The 21014-nt window shown below is 45.6% G+C and overlaps 2 protein-coding genes across 4 annotated transcripts; one reads left to right on the plus strand and one right to left on the minus strand.

Moving 5' to 3' along the window:
* Window positions 1-2416: 2416 nt before the first annotated feature.
* On the minus strand, window positions 2417-13014 carry GPS1 (G protein pathway suppressor 1). Of its 2 annotated transcripts, none has more exons than XM_048964740.1 (14): window positions 12889-13014; window positions 10811-10903; window positions 9425-9606; window positions 8557-8721; window positions 8232-8367; window positions 8016-8093; window positions 7552-7612; window positions 7102-7187; window positions 6508-6602; window positions 5458-5563; window positions 4993-5073; window positions 4728-4865; window positions 4365-4499; window positions 2417-3667 (listed from the first exon to the last, which is right to left on the minus strand). In XM_048964740.1, the coding sequence occupies exons 1-14, from the start codon at window positions 12919-12921 to the stop codon at window positions 3593-3595; spliced, it is 1464 nt and encodes a 487-aa protein (XP_048820697.1). In that variant the 5' UTR covers window positions 12922-13014; the 3' UTR covers window positions 2417-3592. The 2 variants fall into 2 exon arrangements, with proteins under 2 accessions (XP_048820697.1, XP_048820698.1); XM_048964741.1 differs by lacking the exon at window positions 12889-13014 and adding an exon at window positions 12616-12851.
* A 74-nt stretch (window positions 13015-13088) lies between these two features.
* On the plus strand, window positions 13089-21014 carry RFNG (RFNG O-fucosylpeptide 3-beta-N-acetylglucosaminyltransferase). Of its 2 annotated transcripts, none has more exons than XM_048964742.1 (8): window positions 13089-13734; window positions 14498-14546; window positions 15191-15293; window positions 15600-15753; window positions 16778-16866; window positions 16953-17118; window positions 18448-18533; window positions 18929-21014. In XM_048964742.1, the coding sequence occupies exons 1-8, from the start codon at window positions 13330-13332 to the stop codon at window positions 19131-19133; spliced, it is 1257 nt and encodes a 418-aa protein (XP_048820699.1). In that variant the 5' UTR covers window positions 13089-13329; the 3' UTR covers window positions 19134-21014. The 2 variants fall into 2 exon arrangements, with proteins under 2 accessions (XP_048820699.1, XP_048820700.1); XM_048964743.1 differs by lacking the exon at window positions 18929-21014 and adding an exon at window positions 18771-18910 and having other exon boundaries at window positions 13091-13734.

The following is a 21014-nucleotide window of genomic DNA, read 5'->3' on the forward strand; positions in this document are numbered from 1 at the left end:
AGCACCGTCCTGGTGACAAAAGGTACAACCTGAGCTTTCAACAGTACAGCATTACAGATGATTACGATTGCAGCCTATTTATTAAAGAGGTAATGATGACTAGAGTATCAATTTCTTAACAAGCAGCACTTGTGAATCAGGAGGCACTATTACAACATGAGCAAAGTAGGGCCATTTGCCACTGGTGCTGAGCACACCTGCACCTGCATAGCTAGGGCTTGCTTTCAGGCTAGGCAATACACTGATTGCTCCACTTATCTCTACTCAAAAAACACTGCAGCCAGCAAACTCAGCAAGGTTAAGCCCTATTTTGTTTCTGTTTCAAAAACCTTCGAGAAGAAATGAACTATTCAGTTTTCATGGGAGTAGGGGGAGAAATGCCCTGCAATGCAGAACGATGGAGAGAAAATGACCCTCAATCTCTGGGCTTGCAGGAGACTGCATCCCTGTATTTATGTGCATCTTCAGAGGCACTCAAGAAAGAGCAGCAGTAGCTTACCTCACAAAAAGAAACCCAACCGTCTGCATTTGGCAACCAGCTCATGAGACAGCAAAAAAAAAATTAGTAATAAAAACCACCTGAATCTCAGCATGTATTTATAGGCACAAACTTTATGGAGACAAAGAATTCAGCTGCATAACCCCCAGGTCCATGGAGCACCTGCTCAATGCTGTGCATGCAGCAATAGAAAACCTCGATGGGACGAAGGGCAACAAGAGTGCCAAACCTGACCTACTAAGGCAGGCTTTCAGGTCTTGCCACTTGAATTCTTGTTTGAGTCAGGCCATCTCTTGCTGATGAATCTGCCTTTGAGTTTGTGCCTTTTAACATCTACTGAGATTCCAAGCCTGAACTATTTGATGCTGTCTAGAAACTGTCTTGCATTACGATTGTACGACGTTTCTAAATCTCACACATTGCTCTTTGAGGTTGATATAACAAACCAGCCCATTTCTGTTCCCTATGTAATTCATTTAGGCCAATCAAGTTACCCTACGAAACAATCCACACCAGCCCCTAAACAGTAACAGGTCAAGTTACCAAAGTCAAACGAGGATCAGCTGAAGCCCAAATCCCACTTGCAATGCAGAGTACTTCACCTCTACTTTTTATAGTCACAAACAGTACAGTCACAGACCAGTATTTTTTTAACCCTCCTACACTCAATTAACAGCTAATGAAAAACTTACTTGTATTACCCACAGCTCTCACAAGGGGGAACCAAAACATTGCAGAGCCCTGCTCCCCTTTTGCCATCCACTTCAATCAGTCAGAGATGGCCTAAGAACCTTCAGCTGCCAAATTAAGCTGGCTGAGACTTTATAGTCTTTTACATGAATAAATGAATAAATAAATGCCTGAGCAGCACTTCCTACGTTTTTCTGACAAGTCTTTATCAGAGGTGTTGTCGCTGTTATTAAAGTTTGCTTGCCTTAAAGTTTATCCTGTGTGCTTTTCTCTCTCATCCACTCAAGACTCCCAGCTGACAGCAGCTCACAGATGAGGATGCTACACTCAGCCGTGCTGAGACACACCTACGAGACCCCAGAGCTACCGCAGCTTCTTTCACAGGCTGAAGATTTCCAAGCCAACAATTCCACACCAAAGCATACACTGAGCTTCAACAGTGCCAATGAGTTAAGCAATCATAGCTAAATGCTGTCTGTCCAAAAGACTGTAAGCATTTTTGTCTGAAGAGAAGAAACCCATCATCTCCGCCCTGGTTATGGACTGCTTTGGGCCACAGCCAGTCAGAAACTGTTGCTGCCACCCAGTGGGCTTAGGGCGGCTGGCAAAGGGATACTCACTCAAGACAGCACATGGAAGAGGCAGAAGGTTTCTATTTCTAATGGAGGATTCCTCCAGGAGGAGCTGCACAGGATGAAGCAGCAGTAGCCTATTGTGATGCACTGGACTGAATTGCAAAATCATCTTTTCCAAGAGCAGGGCATAAGATCTTCACCTCAGAAATGATATCACTGGCCCCACTTCAGGAAGAAAGAACCTGAAACAGTAACATTTAGGCAGGGTGACAGCACTGAAGGGCTTTCCTTCAGCAAAAAGCATTAGTATTACCTTCCCAGAATTCCTGCAGAGATGCACAGCCATTCACCTCACAAGCCGATTAACCAAAGTCATCACAGGAACCATTGCTTCCACTTGCAGTATCTGAGTCATAAAAAAAAGCACTGCCACAATTTTACAGCTGCACACATGCAGAGCAGGATTTCTGTTGTTAGAATGCTCCCTCAAACAGCACTTCCTTCATAGTTCATCCAAGCTACATCTCCAAGCAGACCAGAAGGCAACGTACAGCAGCCTATAAAACACCTCCATGCTGAGCAGAAATTTGGTAGCTTGAGATCAGGACACCTCAAATTAAGTCTTAACACAAAACTCCAAACACTCCAAAAATAATCTTTTCAACCCTGCTGTTTAATGCACTGGGTATAATAACATTTATTATTATTATTAAAAAGATGAACAGTAACATCTGTAGTCAGTTGCCAGACCAGTCAGGGCTGGACCCAAATTCTCAGCTTACCTTATGGATAAGATGAATGCAAAGCTGCAATGGCTTCAGAAAACCCAGTGCATGTCTCCTTTCATTAACATAAAACACACACACACACCTGGGCTGCCAGCTTTAATCCCTTTATAAAAGGAAAATGGGAATAAATGCACTTGCAGAGCAGCACCTGGATTGACTGTTTTAAGCTCTGCTCCAGGACTTGCATGGTGTCCTATGGCATTTATCTGTGCTGCCAGAAGTGGCTGCTGCACACGCTGAGAAACCATCACACACTTTGGCAGAATGAGCAGAGCAGCAGCATTTATATAAGGAAGAGATTTACTGCTATGATAAGGTTGGATTCCAAAGCCAGGTCACGCACAAGTGGAAACACGTCAGGAAACAGTCTTTGAAAACAGAGACCAAAGAGAAAAAACATGGATCTACGTACACATAACACCCTAAAATAAAAGCCTGAGACTGAATGCATGGAAACAGTGCCACATGTTTAGGTGTAGGTTAAAAACAAAACAAAACACTAAGAGTTTCTCAAAAGAATCGCATCTCCAACCAGAACTCCAGTTCCATAATTGAGAGCAACGCACTTCAACGAGTTTATTTGAAATAAAGAGAAAGCACAGCATTGCTCAGAAACAAGGCAACACTTTCCTACCAGTGAAATTCATCTCAGATCACTCCTGCCCGTTCAGCTTAACACTACCTGTTTTTTGCAGCTCAGAAACAAGAAAACTAACAGCAGCTGAACCAACCTCACATCAGCATCTGTATAAATAATCTGGCAACACTCTATGGAGTGACCAATAAAGGAGAAGGAAGGGAGAATTCTAGTAAACCTGAAATGATGACCCATTGCAGGGATGCCATTTCGAGAAAGAATTGCTTTTCAAGGAGAACTGAAGTTATTGGAACATTCATATTATTCATCATCAGCCCTGACCCTCTCCATCCAAGCACAAAGTGAGGGAGGCAGGAGCAGTTTGTGAAGCTCAGCAGTTTGTGGGTGTGATGCTGGACAAAGTCCCAGAGGGACCATTTCTTTTGGTAATGCATGAAGTTTATCACATGTTGGTGCTCATTCTGGACTGGCTGTTAGCTGGAGTAAGTTCCCCTTGGCTGCCTTCTCTCGGAGGAGACTGCAACAAAAAGACCAAAACACATCCTAGTTAGTGCTACCCCTCATGTGCTTCCAAACAGACCAAAGGAAACACAGGTGATGACAAGCAGGAGAAGAGCATGCCCCAAATACATAGTGACAGATTTGCAAAAGCTCTGTGTTTACAATTCCTACAGTTCAAGTTCACAGTTTCTATACAAGTCAAACTAGCTTTAAACCACTCTTTGTTTCCCACATACAAGGTGCTGCTGGCTGCTGAATTTGAATCTTATCTGGCACTTGGTTATCACAGAGATGAATGTACTACAGAACTGAATACATTCTGTGTCCTATCCTCCCCATTGGCATTCTTTGCATCCTGGAAGGAATACTGCAAACAATTCATGCATTATTTTAATTCCTCTACTAAAAAAGTTGCTTCAAGTTTCCTTGGTTTTGGTAAGATAAAAGGTATGTGTATCATGAATTGGGCAGAACGAATTGGAATCAAACACATTAACTTCAAAGGACATTCTGAATTGTACCAGTAGTTCAGTGTACTGCCTAGAAATTCTTGTTTCTTCTTCCCATTTCACATCTGATATCACCATGATTTGTCCACCATTTGTGACAACAGCTAATCCACTCCCCTGCTGATGTATGAACCTCATCAGTTTCTGGGGAAAATACCACTACTGACTGTGCCACTGCCCTGAATCCAAGCACCACGGCCATACCTTGACGTGGATCTGGTTGCGCAGCACTGCAGCTCGCAGGATCATGGCTTTGGCACGGCGCTGGAACTCTTTGCCCATGAGTAAAGACTTCTCAAAAGTTGTGCTGCGTTGGTCTACATCTCGAGCATAAAGAATCTGCAACCAAGATAGACACTGCATGCAGGAGCTACAACAGGGCTCCATAGCAGAAAGCCCTTTCTGCACTGTGGAATAAAGCTGGAGTGTCACGGAGGCTGGAGAGCAGCCCTCCTTGAAACACCACTCACAGCAGATGGATGCAATTTCAAAGTACCCAAGGAACAGAGAATTTTTCAATCTTAGGACAGCTGTTCAATCCACGACCTGTGGCTCAGATGCACTCACCTTACTGTGTGAGTCTATTCGGGCATTGATCAGTCCCTCCAAAATCAGCTGAGTAAGTTCATCTTCCAGAGCAGCCACTGTGGTATTAAAAGCAGTCGCCATCTTGTGCATATCTGCTGACACGTAGGGGCTGAAGTACTAGGAATAAGAAAATATTCAGTGACCAGGGGGATTCCCCACCCTCTGAAACACCACGGAGAAAACAAGGACACAGAGGTGGCCCATTCACTGCTTATCCACCCCTTAGGATTGCAGCAACGATTACCTGAATTAGGGCACGATTTCGAATTTGAGTATAAAGGGTCCTGACATGAGGTGCAAGGTACATATCCAGCAGCAGGTTGTCCTGGGCAAAAACACACATCAGAAGCTCAGGAACAGTGTAGAAAAAAATACATTATTCCTATGTTCTTAAAAATATAAATATACTTCACTCTAAAGGATATTAATATTCACTACAACAAGGCAAAAAAACCCTAAAAAACAAGAGCAAAACCAAGAATGAACGAGAGAATTTGCAATCTATCAAATAACTCAATATATGTTTAAAAAATTGCATAATTTCTCTTCACCATCTGCTCCTAAACTGCTCTCTGTTTCCATCTGCCACACCAGGAGGTAGAAGACACCACAGAAAAGATGCACAGGAAACACTGTTACTCTTTCTCACAAAAGACATGGGGAAGGAAACTGTTGGAGTCTGTTCTTGCACCTCTCCCCTGCAACTCACCTTCATCTCATCCAGCATCTTCAGGCATGAAGCATATTTAGACTCATAGAACTTGAAGATGATGTCACGAACCTGTGGCTCCAGCTCCAAAAACAATTTGAAGGAACTACAGATAAACATGGCAGTGATCAGATCTTGAAACCCACCACTTCCCACCCCACAACCTCATCACTCCAAAGTGCAAGATCACAAATTCCAGCTATCATCTGGGCATTCCAAGAACTGACTCCCTAACAGACCAGAGAGCCCCTGTGGTAAAAGCAGCCAGAATTTTATCAAACCAAGTAGCAGAAATCAAGAACTCAGCATTGAGTTATACAGCCAGAAAACAGAGGCCATGTCTGTGTGTGCACAGCACTGTGTGCTGGCCAGCTTTGTGATCCCTTGCAAAGCACAGCCTTACACTGAACACAGCACACCCAATGCAAACTCAGTGCACAACAGCCTTGGGAAGACGATCCATCTCAAGTGTGAGAGACCTTCAGAATGCACACTGCTTCTCAGTGCTCTCCCAGTTCTCCATCCCATCCCTGGCTCCTCATCCTATGACTCAGCCAATAAAACAGTCAGGGTAACAACCCTTTTTCCACATCACCTTAAAATTATTGCTTCCATACCCTTAGTTTTAATGAATTCAGCAGCACAGTCATTCAATCTATTACACACAAATATCTGTTTTCCCAAAGCTTGTAACTCTATTAACTCTGTCATAGTTAGAATACATTTTAAGTTGTATTAACTGTTAAGCTGTATTAATATGGTTAGCACAGAAGTCATATCAAGGTAAACAGCTGCCTCTTACAGGACTCCATCACCCTGTTCTGGGCCACTAATGGTGACAGGAAGCAGGACAATGCAGATGTTGGATTGGACTCAGGTTGGAAGTTTCTGTTAGAGTTCCAGCTATGATTAAGCAGGGAAACTTCAGCTAGCACTAAAACCAAATCACGGTTCAGTTATTGTCTCTCCAATCCAAGAGCTACTAGTCTTTCCAGAATCCATACTCAAAGTGCCATACCTACAAAGATGTCCTGACAAAGCGTCACCTACCTGCTGGAGATAACATTCCGCTGCAGCTCCTGACGATCAAAGGTGGCGAGGGCACAGAGACCACCATACACAGCTACATTGCTAGGAGACAACAGCTGGAGAGAGAGATTGAGGGAGCACGCTCTGAATGGCAACACTGTGACTGACTACTGAAATGGCAGAAGGTTGGAATTAAGCCTTCTCTAAGCCTTTTCTTTGCCCAATAATGAGATCATTTATCAAATGCAGTGGAAGCACAGCATGCTCTCAGGTATTCACCAGAAGCTGAGCTGGGACTGTCCACTGCTAAGAGCAGAAGTCAACTCCAGCAGCCAGTCTTCTGACCAGGTATGAGGTACACAAATTCCACAGACTACAGTACCTGCATGACCTACAGCAGGCCATTCAGAGCACTCAAGGCCAGAGTTATTTGTTCAGTTGTGTTTTTTTGGAGCTTTTGGTTTGTTTGGCTTTTTTTGGTTAAGAGATGGTTCACAGTACCACCAAACCATACAGGAGTGCTGTGAGGATAACTACAGTACCTGAATTTTACAAACTACCATTTAGAAGAATTACATTCCCTCCAAGCCCATGCAGCTCCCTCACGGTCCTCACCTCAGGGAAATCACAGTGATCAAATGATGCCAACAAGAAGCACTTTGCTGCCTGTTTGTATTTCCGTGCAGCTAGTTCAGCCAAGCCTGGAAATCAGGAAAAAATAATTCTCTGTTCATGATAGAATGCAAGTTAGGAAAAAAAGTGTGAAATCTCTCATTGTAAAAACTGTAAAAGGGAGTAGAACCTGCACCCCAGAGCTGGTAATGCCTTCTCTACTGAAGTGAAGCATGATTCTCAGACAGTAACCAGCATCCTTTAAAATACATACATGAGAGTTCCATCTCATTAAGCTTTATTCAATTTTGCATTTCTGGTGAGAAAATGAAGTTTTTTGGATATGAGAGAACAAAATAAATCAAGCATATTCTGTTGTTAAAGATTCCTATGGGCAGAAAAGAAGAAAAGCAGGCATAAAACAAAACAGAAGAAGCTGAAGGACTCGCTCACCTGCTGCACATTTCAGCTTAGTGAGAATTGCTTGTGTCTGGCTGTCTCTTTCTCCTCTTTGCTACAGGATGAGAAAAGCAGTAGTGAACAAGCAGCTTGAAAACCATTTTGGTTATATCCTTGAGATATTTCACCCTAGTAACTGACTTGCAAATCTCAACTGCAAGATAACTTCACCTATCAATCTCAGGAAACATGGAACAAACTGAGGACAACAAGTCTCCCTGCTTTTGCCATGAGCAAGATTTCCTTCATGCATATCATGGGAGATAATTAACAATGAATCTCTAAAGGAATGGAATAGGAGCCAGGGAGTGACTGGATTAGAGGAAGAATAGACTGTAAGATCAAGGAAGTCTTAGAGGGAACAATTTGTAAAAGGGGGAATTGAATAAACTGTTTTACAAACTTTGGAGACAGAAAACAAAGGGAAAATTCATGTAAATTAAAAAGCAGGACCTTACTTCTGCAATTTCTGGCGTGGACTCAGCCTTGCTTACGTAGCTCAGAACATGAGACCAGTTTTGGAGGTAGACACTGACCTGCAGAGAGCCAGGAACAGCATACAACAAGTAACATACAGCAATCAACAAGTAACATACTTGTGGATATGAAAGGTGCAGGTGGGCTCCATAGCAGATGTCAGGACTCCACATACCACTCCCTGCAGGCCTTCCTACCTTGATGACATTGAGACACATGTTGATCACATGCTTAGCACTGGTACAGTAATCCCGGGCTCGTGAGTAACACTTGAGAGCGTTGCTGAGGTCCCCACAGTCAAGGTAATGATCACCTAAGTCATCGTGGCCTCTCCTGGAGCACAGGAATTAAAATAGTAATGAACTGCATGCTCAGAAAGAGCAGGGGAAAAAGGGATGCTGAGTTTGTTCTGAACAACTCAGCACACTGACCGAAGGCACCGAATGCAGCTGACATCCCGCGTTAGGTGCCTGGAGGAGCAAAATGCTCTTCCTTGCTCCAGCAGAGCCTTCTGCATCTCACCTGATACTCTCTTTGATGGAGTTCCCTTTGTAATTTTTCAGATCTGTGTCAAGTTTCTCCAGTTTAAGAAGAGCTTTTTTGCGTGTAGCTTCAACCCAAGCTGTGTCAAGAGGAGGAGGTTCAATTCCACTATCAGGGACAGCATCGGGTGTATTCTGCAGCTCTCTGAAAGAGTTTGATCTGATTAATACCCTGCAAACTTTTCTGTACAAACATCTGAAAAGTACCTGCCACTGTATCCCTGAAAACAATACCACCACATGCACCAAAGAGAGCAAAGGGAAAACAAAGGCAGTAGGGAATGAAAGAAAGAAACAGAAAGAAAGAGAGAGGCAAATCTTTAGATGAGGTTTTAATTCATTAATACAAGAGCATTTGTGGTTTTAGATTGAGAAAGGGGAAGTTTAGGTTAGATATTAGGAGGAAGTTTTCACCCAGAGGGTGGTGAGGCACTGGAACAGGCTGCCCAAGGAGGCTGTGGATGCCCCATCCCTGCAGGCATTCAAGGCCAGGCTGGATGTGGCTCTGGGCAGCCTGGGCTGCTGGTTGGTGACCTGCACACAGCAGGGGGTTGGAGCTGGATGAGCATTGTGCTCCTTTGCAACCCAGGCCATTCCATGATTCTATGATCTAGAATAACCTTCAATTCCATGATTTGCCTAGAGAGTGCTCATTAATACCTGAAGCAGTTGCAAGGATTAAACTTCTCTCCATATCTACCTGTAGCCCCTTAAAACACTACAAATGAACTCTTCAGAATGAGATAAGATGTCTAAGGAACATTTTGGCATTACGCATGTAAAGTTCTCCACAATTAAACACCTGTCTTCAGTGGAAAAGCTCCACAGGTCTGCCGTGCTCTCAGTACCTGGTGGCCTCAGACAGCTTCCTGTGGATTTCTTCATACACATCAACATTGAAAGTTCTCTGGACAAATGACAGAGCCATCTTGAGGGCTTCCACCCGCAGCTGTGGGCAGTGGTCAGCAATAAACTGCAGCCTCTCAATCCGCATCAGACCGCTGTAACTGGATGCATATTGCTCCAAGTCCTGCAGACAGAGCTCAGGCTTAGAAGGCAAAGATGGCAACACCAAATTAAGACACTACAACACGACCCACACAGGATTCCCTGCAGTCTTGGCTTCTACATGGAGACTCAGAGACAGAAGAAGTCAGGTAACGTTATTCCATTTCTCCTTTCTTCAAGTGTAAGTCAATTGCAATGTACTGCAAATCCAGGGGAAATTAATGTTTATTTTTTTCTGTAGTGCTACTGCTAATTAAAGCTGCTCAGTCAATAACCTGTTAATAATTTTGTCAAGATGTCATCATTTGAACTGAATTTCCCTAAATCAGACACAGTTCTTCCTTAAAAAATAAATAAATAAATAAAATAAAATCCCTTCCAAATGACAATTTGCATTCTTTTGCTCTTAAAACATCTCCTTTGAGAACTATAAGGACCTCTTACTCCTGAGGAAGGATCTGAGGTTTAAATCCTGAACATGTAACAATTGTTAGGCCCAGCCCAGAGCTCAGGTTGCCTTCCACACTTAATTTACATCCCATGTCATCTCCATTTAGGCATCCCCATGTTCCTGATGTGCTATTGATGTTAGGGTACCATTTTTGCTTGATCCAGTGCCAAGACCTACCTTGCTCTGAGACTGAAACTGGACTGCACACGCAGCAAACCTGGCTTTAGAATTCCTGCTTTATCAGATGAAGAATCCAAGCACACAAAGGCAGGAGCATTCTTTCTTCCACACATTCATGTGTGATGCTGCCCAGCACTGCTGTAACCATGCAGTCATTTCATTTCACTCCTCAGTTATTTGAGCATCAGAAGGGATTTATGGTTTTTCACATCACACAGTTATGGTGAAAATAAAACCACTACATTTTGTGGAATGCTCAGATGTTGCAGCAGTAAGAAAGGCAAGAAGGCTGCAACACAACCACTCCATCTCTTTAGCTTCAGAACTGAACTGAAAGGCCAGAAATCAAGCAAGATGCCAGGCCACACATTGACCAAAATAAAAAGAAGAAGAGATGTCTGTGCAGTAAAGAGTCAATGATCACATGAAAGAAATCACAGAAGGGCTCATCGCTATTCTTACCCCACTATGCAGAAAGAAAATGCATTCATCTCTAAATAACCATTCGACAAGAAGCAAAATGAAGTTTCTCAGAAAACTGAAAGGAAGAAGCTACATCAGAAATGCAGTCCTTCAGCCCACAGCCAGCACGTACCAGAGTGGGGTTTTCCACCACATAGTTGATATCAGGTGCGTTCTGTTGGTCTTCTTGAGGATCCACATCGATCTGCATGGGCTCCACTGCACCCTAGAACAGCAAAACGTGGTCAGACCTGGTTGTCTCCTGCTCAAACGTAACAAGCTGTGATTGGATGTATTAAGGACTTGGTGAAATACAAACCAAACTTTAGTAATGGAAAGAAAAAGAAAAAAACAACAACAAACCCAACAACCTGAGCTCTTAGAAAGGTTTAGGGCTTTTCTCTGCCAACACTATTGCTCAGAATGAAGTTTTTCTAAATAAGCCACACTGATGCTCACCACTGACACAGCATTTGACTTGGTTTGGTAGATCATCAAATAACAAGCTGAAGAAATCAATAAATCTGATTCTACAAAGCACCTCAGGGATGCACGCTAAATTCCACATTACACTGCATTTCTCTGCCTTGTGCAAGAGCAGGTATTAACACTCAGCTCATGAAGCTCCAAAACAGTAAAGAAGGGTACCCACAACAACTCACCAGACCCTCTGAAAGCTGCTTTAATGCTTAGAAGTAAAACTTAGAGGTGGGGGAGGAAGAGAAGACAACTGCTACACATTACAAAGTCTAAAGAAACATGAAGAACACAATGGAGGCACTGGAAAAATGAATCTGCACTGTGAAAACCTGCCATCTCTTGAACTATCCTGCTGCTGTTGTCAGAGGGCAGAAGAGCAGCACAGCTCAGAGACGGGTAAGTGGCAAACATGCGCATATCTCAGCACTGATGGAAAACCTCCCAAACCCCTGAAGCAAAAATAAATGAAGTTTAGGTGAGTTGGTTTCCTGGTTTGCTATTTTCTCCTTGAAGGGAAGTGAGGGGGAGCCCAAAGGAAAGTCTGATTGTTCAGATCGGCAACTCAGAAAAAACAGTGCATAAAGCCATTAAGTCACTGTACTGAGACCGTCATTTTCTTTTTATTTGCATCCATCTTTTCTTCTTATATCATAACAGTCAAGTTGTTTTTTTTTTTTTACACTGCCTGGCATAGCAAAAACCTGCCCCCAGCACCTTAGGGATCACTATTAGGAAAACTACCAATAATTGCAGCTGGAGAAAAAAGATTTATACAGAATCACAGAATGGCCTGGGTCGGAAGGGATCTCAAAGATCACGAAGTTCCAATCCCCATCGCAGGCAGGGTCACCAACCTCCACATTTCATAGCAGCCCAGGCTGCCCATCCAACCTGGCCCTGACATCTCCAAGGACAGGGCATCCACAGCCTCCCTGGGCAGCTGTTCCAGCACCTCACCGCTCCCACAGTAAAGAACTTAACCTCACTAAGCTGCCAGGTCACCACTCTGCCTTCCTCCCTAAACTCCCAGGCAGAGAAAAACCACAAATAGGTGCAAGTCCCACTCAGATACACAAACTCAGACGCTTTCAAGCTAATCCTTCACTTTGAAAGGAAGAGACAAGGCTTATTTAAGAACTCCGAAAATAATAAATAATAATAATTAAAAAAAGATGCTCTCTCGCCACGATTCTGAGCCCACGGGTGCGCCGTAACCTCGTAACGCAACGAACGGACCGCAGCCTCCCGCAGCACCTGGGAGGAAGGCGCTACCGAAGTACCGGAGCTGCCCCAGTGCCCGTTAAGGGATGGAAGCCGGGCGACTCGCGGTGCGGACACAGAAGGGCGCCGAGTCCCTTCGGGTTCACCCGCGTCCCGCTGCGCCCTCCGCTCCGCTCCTCTCCGCCCGCCGTTCTAAAGCGCTTCTGCCCGCCCGGCCCCGCCTACGACGCCACAAACCGCCGAGGGCCGCTCGGTTGGAGCCGCTCCACGCGACGCGGGCGGATCTCGGCGAAACAACGGGCGATCGCAGCGCACCGACCGCGAGAGCGGAGCCGCCCGGGAACGCGACGGAACCACGGCGCTGGGCCGAGGGGAAAGGCCGCGGACGCCGCACGGAGGCCGCGGAGAGACGGGACCGGACCGGGCCGCCGAACGCCGTGCAGAAACGACACCGAACGAGGCCGCGACGGAACGGCGATACCCGGAGCGGCGGGAAAGGGCGCCTCGTACCTGCAAATTAAAGACCTGGACGGGCAGCGGCATCCTTCCCTCGCGACCGCCACTTCCGGCCGACCGCCCCGCCCCCACATCCAGCCCGGTCTTCGCTTCCGGGTCGCGCGGCGCGGCCAGACCGCATCCGACAGGTGAAGCCCTTAAAGGGGCCGCGGCCCGCCGCTCCACTCCGCTGGCACCGGGCGGCGGCGCGGACGGGCCGGGGCCTCGCGGGGCTCCCGCCGCCCGCGGGGACCGGCCGCGCTCGCCAGACCTCTCCGTCCGGCCCGGCCTAGCGCCGGGGCGGCTTCTCGCGCTAGCGGCTCGGCCCGGAGCGCCCGGGCGCTGCTCTCCGTGGGCTCCGCCGCGTCCCGGAGCCGTCCGGTGGAGGCCGCGGGGGAAACCGGCCGCGGGACTCCCGGGGGCCATGAGGCGGGCGGGCGGCGGCGGGGCCGCAACATGAGCGGCTCCTGCCTGGGGCTCCGCAGAGCCTGCTTCCTGCTGTCCGTCACCGCCGCTGCCGTCCTCCTCCTGCTGCTGCCCCGCGGGCAGCCCCCCGCCGCGCCCCGCCGCCGCCCGCCGCCCGCCGGGCCCAGTGGAGCCGTCCCGAAGCGGGAGGCGCGGCCCGCGGGGAGCGGCGCGCCCGGGGAGCGAAGCGGCGGCTCGGGGGCCGCTGGGGGCGGCCGGGGCGTCGGCGGCAGCCCGTGGCCTGCGAGGAGGGTCCGCCTGGGGCCGCCCGGCGGCTCGGGCAGGGAGAGCCTGGAGTTGAAGGACATCTTTATTGCGGTGAAAACGACGAGGAAGTATCACAAGACGCGGCTGGAGCTGCTGTTCCAAACCTGGATCTCCCGGGCGAGAGGACAGGTGAGCGCCGGGCCGAGATTCGCGGCAGCTGATCCACGCTGGGCCTGGATGCAGCTCACACTGTGAGGCTTTGGAAAACGGGCCTGAGGACTTCATCAGAACGTATTGCTGAGTTCGTTCTCGATGAAGCTGCTTTCTCACTATCTGAGTCCACGCAGAAACCGTGTTTTGAGGACTGGGAAAAGTACTACGTGGTGGTGTGAGATCTTTGGTGCTGATGTTGGCTTAGATGCCAGTGTTCTGGATGAAGTAGTTCAGTAATTGAGGGTTTTATGAGACTGACATAGAGCCTGTTCCCTTGCTGATGAATTTTGTTACATTCTAGCATCTTAATGCAGTTTTGCCCACCAGTTGGGCCAGGGCAGGGTTATTGTCTGACAGTTTGCACTCTGATTTTGATTCCTTTCCTTTTAGCTTGCTTAAGAGTTGTGGCTCCCAGCCACACAGAGGAGGTGAAGTTGCAGAGGACAATATTATCAAATAAGATGGCCATTCATTTTGGAAACACTTTATCTGTACCCTGGGATAAGGAGAGCAGTGGTTTGGGTGTTTTTTCTGAAATAGTTTCTTCTAGTTTGCAGTGTGGGAACTTCTCCAGTAAAAGAGCTGAAGGTGCTGGGGTTCCCCCTACAATGGCTAACATGAAATAAATCCATAAGATAAAATAGTGTTCTGACAGAGAACCGAGCAAAGTAGATGCTGGTTTTGGAAGCCCTTCATTATGGACATATCTTTCTCCTAACCCATTTTTTGCCTTCTGCAGACGTTCATATTCACAGACTGGGAGGATCGAGAGCTGCGCCTGAAAGCAGGTGAGCTGTGTGGCACAGAAGGCTGCTGTCTGCTGTAACTGAGTTTTGTGTTTGTCGTGCTTTTCCTAGAAGTCCTTGTTTCATGCTGTACAAGCAATTAGGGAAGTTAAGATAGCAGAAAATGCTGTGCCTATTTACCACCTGGACAAAAGGCTTGGAGCTTCCTGAATATTTTGTCACCTTTGCATATGCTTCCTTCCTGTTAGTAAGCTTCAGTCTCTCTGGTCCAAAGCTATATTAGGTGCTTCCTTTGCATGCAGTCTCATAGCCATGTTTATACACCCTGCAATCTAACCACATATCTGAAGATATTCAGAACTCACCTGGATGCTTTCCTGTGCAGCCTATCTTAGAGAACCTGCTGTTTCTAGATCATCTCCCTTCCAACCTCCTCCATTCTCTGTTTTTTTATATACTTGACAACTTTATTCCATATGCACAGCCTGTGAGCCCTGCTTGTCCTGTTGTTTACTCTCCATGTGTACACACTGTGCAGTTTCAGTATACTGTAATAGTGCCAAATGTATACGTGGTCTTTTTTGGACCATTCATTCTTCCCAAACTTGATGGGGCTGATTTTTTTATTATTATTATTATTATTATTTTATTTATTTATTTTTTATTCTTTTTCCCCCCCCCCACAGGGGATCATATGATCAACACCAACTGTTCTGCTGTCCACACCCGCCAAGCTCTGTGCTGCAAGATGTCTGTGGAATATGATAAATTCCTAGAATCTGGACAAAAGTAGGTGTTGTGGTTGACTTTGTTTCTTTCAGCTGCATTAGCTAAAGCAGAGTGATGAGCATAAGGAAGATAGTACAGCAGGAAGCAGTGCTTATGAACAGGGATCATCTGAAACCTAGCAAGGCTTCAGCATCTCTGCAGATCTAGGATCTATAGGTGGTTTCAGCTTCCAAGTTATGTTCTTCAGTGTAATAGGATGTGCTGTTTCCTCTAAGCTTGAAAGAGCACAACTCAGCTGTAGAACTGTAACTCATTTCTTTGTCACAGCACTGCAGCAACTTTGTTGTTGTTTTTGTTTATTTGAAGGTGGTTTTGCCATGTGGATGATGACAACTATGTGAATCCACGGACTCTCCTGCGTCTCTTATCTGCCTTCTCTCCTAGCCAGGATGTCTATGTGGGGCGACCGAGCCTGGACCACCCCATCGAAGCAGCTGACCACGTCCAAAGCGATGGATCAGTAAGCAGCTTTACAGTTAGGCTGAGAATCACCCTGAGCCTTTAAAATTGTTTAAAGCCATGAGAATCGATAGGTGCACCACAATATCAAATGACTTAACGTGCAAGTAATGGCCGTTGTCAGAGACAGAGTGCCAGGTTAAATGTACCTTTGATCTGACCTCACGTGCTTATGTACAATAGAGTTGTCTCCTGGGTGGATGTCTGCTTCTCTTCCTTTGCTCACTTATGTTGGTGATCTCCCTCACACTGAGGTGAGTAGGGCCTCTCCACCTTGACTCTTCCTTTTGTTTTAATCGTTTTTGGGGGCTGATGCTTCTTGTTTGGTGGTGGTGGTGTGGTTTTGTTTTATTTTTGGAAGGTGGGGCTGTTGAGAGCAGTATCCCACTGTTACCAGCTTGAACCAACCTCAGATGGGTGATAGATTCTCTGGGTACTGAAGGCCTAGCATTTCCAAATGCTTGGTTACTATGTTTCCAGGATGTAGAAGCAAAGGTGTCTCAGTTGCAAGGTTCATGAGCTGGAACAAGTTTTCAGAGGTCCTCTCTGCTAACAGGCATGAAAATGAATCCACTGACTAGCCAGAAAGTCAGTTATAAAGCACCTTGTTAGGAAAAACCGCATAACATAGCAGTCTCCCTGGAGCCAAGCATCCAACAAAACAGCTGTGATTTCCTCAGGAAGATTGAACTGACTGTGGCCTTTGGTTAGAATCATTGGGGGCATCTGGAATTCGTTAGAAGTGGCACTGTAGCTTCCTACTTCATGTGCTCTCTCAGTTGTGTAAACCTGATGGTATGCCTGCTGTCATTTTCAAGGTGGAATTTAATTAGAGAGAAGAGCTCATCAGGCTTTCAGCAGCCTGCAGAAGCAGAATTAGTCTGTAGTCTTGTTCTGACTCAGGTGCAGTCCGATATCCAGTAGAGCCTCAAGTTCTCCTCCTTGCCCAGCCAAACAGAGCAAAGCTGATTATCAGTAACTAGTGTGTGTTTCTTTTTTGTGTTTTTTCCTTGTTGCTTCTTCAGAAGACAAGCGTGAAATTCTGGTTTGCCACAGGTGGAGCAGGATTCTGTATCAGCAGAGGTCTTGCTCTGAAGATGAGTCCCTGGGCCAGGTAAGCACTCCTCCTAGCTGAGCTCCATTAATATGTGTTTGGTAAACTTTAAAGTGTGTTTGATCTTGTCTCCTGTGCTCTCACAGCCTGGGTAACTTCATCAGCACTGCAGAAAGAGTGCGTCTTCCTGATGACTGCACGATTGGCTACATCATTGAAGGGCTGCTTGAAGTAAAGCTGCTGCACAGCCCGTTGTTCCATTCCCATCTGGAAAATCTGCAGAGACTGCAGGGCGACTCTGTGCTGCAACAGGTAGGGCTGAGCCTTGTGTCCTGCTCCTGTAATCACACCTCAGCCTGATCAGAAAGCAGCCAGTGAATCAACTTAGTACATGTTGGCAGAGGACAGTGTCTACAGAGCAGCTCAGCTGTATCCTGTCCAATTCCTTCATTTAGGTACAAAGCATACTTCCACCCTAAGCAGTTTGGTCATCTAGATGGCCTCTCTTTCAGGGTATGTTTTACTACACTGCTACATCTAAATATGGTGTTCTCCATTTTGTCCATTTTGAGTTTCCAAGAGACACAGTAGCAGCAGTTGTAGAAGAAGACAACATTTAGTGTGCCTGCTGCCTGAGAAAGTATTGTTATCTAACAAATTCTGTCCTCATTCATGCTGCTTAACAATACTAGAATCAGAGCTATAGCAAGTACCTCTTAATAACTAAGGCATAACTAAATGTCTGATCACTTTTAAGACTGACTTGCCTGAATCTCAAGAAACTTAATCAGGATAAATCAGACCCAGGCTTGTTTGTTTCATTCCTTAAATTACTGGGATAGCAGCAGTAGATGGAGCTATGAGGCTATCCTGGTGCTTTGTCTCCCTCTTACCAATTGACAGTTATGAACAAACAAAAGTGTAGTTTTGCCCCTATAAAATTCTTGCTTGTGTTTTCCTGATAATATTATTAGGCAGTGCAGATGTACATTTGGGACACAGTGTCATCTCCTTCATGTGAAGGACCTTAAGCGTGGGCTGAATCTGACCTCTTTTTGGTCATCGTGGTTTCCCCGAGGCTGATAGCCCAAAATGCAGGTCTGCAGTTGGACAGAAGCAAGCCTTCTTGTACCTGCAGATTTCCAAATACAGTGCTTGTATGGAGGAGCAGCAATGAGGTGGAATTCCAGGGATCAAAACTTTGTTGCCAAGTTTGGCTGACAGCAGTCCTCTGCATGCCATTTAACATCCAAATGCTTCTCTTTTCCCTTTTGCTAAGACATGGCTACTGCAGACTTCAGATTGTGCCTGAGGAAGAACAGATGTCATTTAGTAAAGGTAGAGACATCAGCAGGATTGGTGCCCTTCCAGAACTGGGTTGTAACTCATCTTGTCTGTTAAGACAATGAAACGTTAGCTCCTTTGTTTGTTTTCCCTGCTTGCCTTTTGATGAGCAGTGATCCACTTGATAGCTACCATCCAGTGCCAATATTGCTAATGGCAAAGCTGACCATCGTTTCTTGGACACCACTCAAATCAGGATCTTCACAGTGTCTCTTTATACCTCATTAATAACCATGCTATCCCTATTCTGTTTTTCTGTAGTAGTGTCAGTTTCTGAGTTTTTATTTGCTTTTCCAGGTAACTCTCAGTTATGGGGACCCCGAGAACAAACACAATGTTGTGAGTGTGGGAGGAGTGTTTGGACTTCAGCAAGACCCAACCAGGTAAGTGTCCACTTCAAAACAAGATCTCCCTGTCTTGTTTATGTTTTTCAACTGCAAGATGATCAAACTCACTTATGGGATTATTTTCTCATGCCAGATCTTATCACAGTTATAGGTGGGTAGAGCCACCTCCCCTGCTGTGGTAGGCTGCTGCACATTCAATACATAGCATGTTCCTGGTCTGGAGAATTTCAGTCTCACTTTTATTTTACTTTTTTTTTTTTTTTTCCTTCACAGATTTAAATCTGTCCACTGCCTTCTCTATCCTGACACTATTTGGTGCCCCAATAAGAAGATGTCATAACTTTTGACCAGTCTTTGACACCTTTATCCTACCTACTTTGCATAAAGCAAGAGTTGTGATGGGTTTTTTTTTTCTTCTGGGACACAAACAGACATATCTACAAAAGGAGGTCAACTTTGTACAGAAGCAAGACTGACTGGGTAATTATGGCAAGAAGGCATTTATTCAGCTGCAGCCTGGGACATTCCAGAGAAGAAAATCTTCTATGTCTTGTTCTTTGGTCCAGTGGCTCTTCATATGATGGCTGCAGTCATAGCTGTACAAGTCACTTTATGCTTTCATCTGATGTCACATGAGCCCTATCGTGAATCTGCTTGGATACATCCTAGCAAATGCAGTACTTAGAATGATAGCATTCTTACTGCTGTTAGCAGCTTTCAGAGGCCGCTGTCTTGAAGCTGGAATGTTTAAGCAGACTGCAGTCCCCATGATGATGGGGGGGATGAAGTTTTGCTTGTCTTCTTTGTGAACAGGACTTAAGAACTTCTGCGGCATGCCATGTTATACCTCCTCCACCTGTGAGCTGAAACACGGTCTGTTTGTAAGCACCAGAAGTCCAGGAATTGCTAGGGTAGACAAGGGTGAAAGCCTTTGTCATGGGAAAAGCCCTGTGTAAGGGTAAACTGACTCAGGACTGCATGAGAGTTGCTTACAGTGCACGTTCTTCCCAGCAGTCTTTGTGTACCTCCCATGGAGGTGATTGTCAGACTTGGCACTCTTACCACTGAATGGCAGTGGCTGTTGAAGATGATGGTGGTCTGCTAGGTCCAAGACTATTCCCTTGGTATTTGATACTGAAGAAGTATTTGCCAGGCTAGTTGGTAACTGTTTCTCCTCCTTTGCCCTCAGCAGGTTAGGTGAGCTAGAGCACGCCCATGGGCTGATGAAACACCCTGTTTTTGAAGTATCCTTTACTGCCTGTGAGGGAGGAGGAATGCTAGATAGCTGTAGCGCCGAGAAAGTTTTTGATGATATCATTTGAGGCCTTTTAATGGTGTGTTTGTGGTTACCCCACTTCAGCTTCTTGAGGTAACCTTTGGAGACCAGTGTTTATTTTTACTCTACATCTTCATGTTTCACTACGTAATTCCAGCACTTGGTAAAAGGAAACTGTATGCTGATAGAAAAGCAAGAGTCCAATGCTGTAGCAATATCACCTGCTGCTGCGCTGTAAATCAAATAGGCTTAGTTTTGAAAGTGGAAGAATTGAAACTTCACATGTTTAGTTTTGTTGCTCCCAACTTTGCCTTTGTGCAATCTATACCTGACGTGAAGAACAGCATACAAATGATTTTGTAAAACCACTGATTACTTTCAAACTCTTCAGAAAATACTTGCAGGCTTAGTGCTAGAGGCTGAATTAAGTGGAGAATAATAGCATGATGTTGTATAACCTGAAACTATGACTAATGGCTAGAATTCGGACCCAGCAAGTTTCAGATTTCTATCAGCTGTGCTGAGCTGTGCATTTCAGCTAGTTGCTTAACTTCTTCCCATTTGAGAAGTGGTATCATGTAGGCAAACACCTGCAGCGTATTCAAGTATGAAATGTAGTGTAGGTGTCAGCCTCCTGTAAAATAATATTCTCTGCTTTCTGTTTTTAAAGCAAACCTTTCAAGAACTGGATACATTGTCCTCTTTGCATGATTCTATTTAATTTTACAGAGGAGCCAACAAGCTGACTGCTTGCTACAGTCCAGCAGCTTGTTCCTAATTTTCTTTATCTGCTAAGGCAATGCTTTGACCATGGGGCACAGGAATAAGAGTGCTGCAGGCAATCGGATCAAAGTCCAGCTAGCACAGTGGCTGTTTCAAAACAGGAACATCTGTAACACTGACAGCCTCTCACAGAGCATGGAGGACTTGTGGCAGGGTGGGCTGTGGGATGTTCTACCTCTCCATTAGGTGTTCTGCTCACTAGAACTGGGATGCCCTGTGGTTCGATGATATGTCATTGATAGCTCTGGAGATTACTGGTATCTATATAAACACTTTTTAAAAAACATTTGGTGGGTTCTTGTTTTCAGCCTCTTCGTAGCAAAAAGTTGTGAAGCTGCATAAGCACTTGGTGAGATTTCATCCTTAGTGATCTCTGAATTCTGCTGGAGCTTTTCTTCCTCTCCTACTAAGAGCAGCCTCCTGTCAGATACTACAGACAGCACAAGCTGGGTAGTGAT

The sequence above is a fragment of the Lagopus muta genome, chromosome 18 (genome assembly GCF_023343835.1).
Source record: "Lagopus muta isolate bLagMut1 chromosome 18, bLagMut1 primary, whole genome shotgun sequence".
Classification (NCBI taxonomy): Eukaryota; Metazoa; Chordata; class Aves; order Galliformes; family Phasianidae; genus Lagopus; species Lagopus muta.

Excerpts from the sequence above, each read along its gene's own strand:
- GPS1 (XM_048964740.1), bottom strand. The coding sequence starts at position 12,921 with ATGCCGCTGCCCGTCCAGGTCTTTAATTTGCAG. Across the intron at positions 7,613-8,015 it reads CCACGCCAGAAATTGCAGAA|CAAAGAGGAGAAAGAGACAG; the intron begins GTAAGGTCCTGC and ends CTCATCCTGTAG. Across the intron at positions 5,074-5,457 it reads AGATGCTGGATGAGATGAAG|GACAACCTGCTGCTGGATAT; the intron begins GTGAGTTGCAGG and ends GTTTTTGCCCAG.
- RFNG (XM_048964742.1), top strand. The coding sequence starts at position 13,330 with ATGAGCGGCTCCTGCCTGGGGCTCCGCAGAGCCTGCTTCCTGCTGTCC. Across the intron at positions 15,294-15,599 it reads TTCCTAGAATCTGGACAAAA|GTGGTTTTGCCATGTGGATG; the intron begins GTAGGTGTTGTG and ends GTTTATTTGAAG. Across the intron at positions 15,754-16,777 it reads ACGTCCAAAGCGATGGATCA|AAGACAAGCGTGAAATTCTG; the intron begins GTAAGCAGCTTT and ends TTGCTTCTTCAG.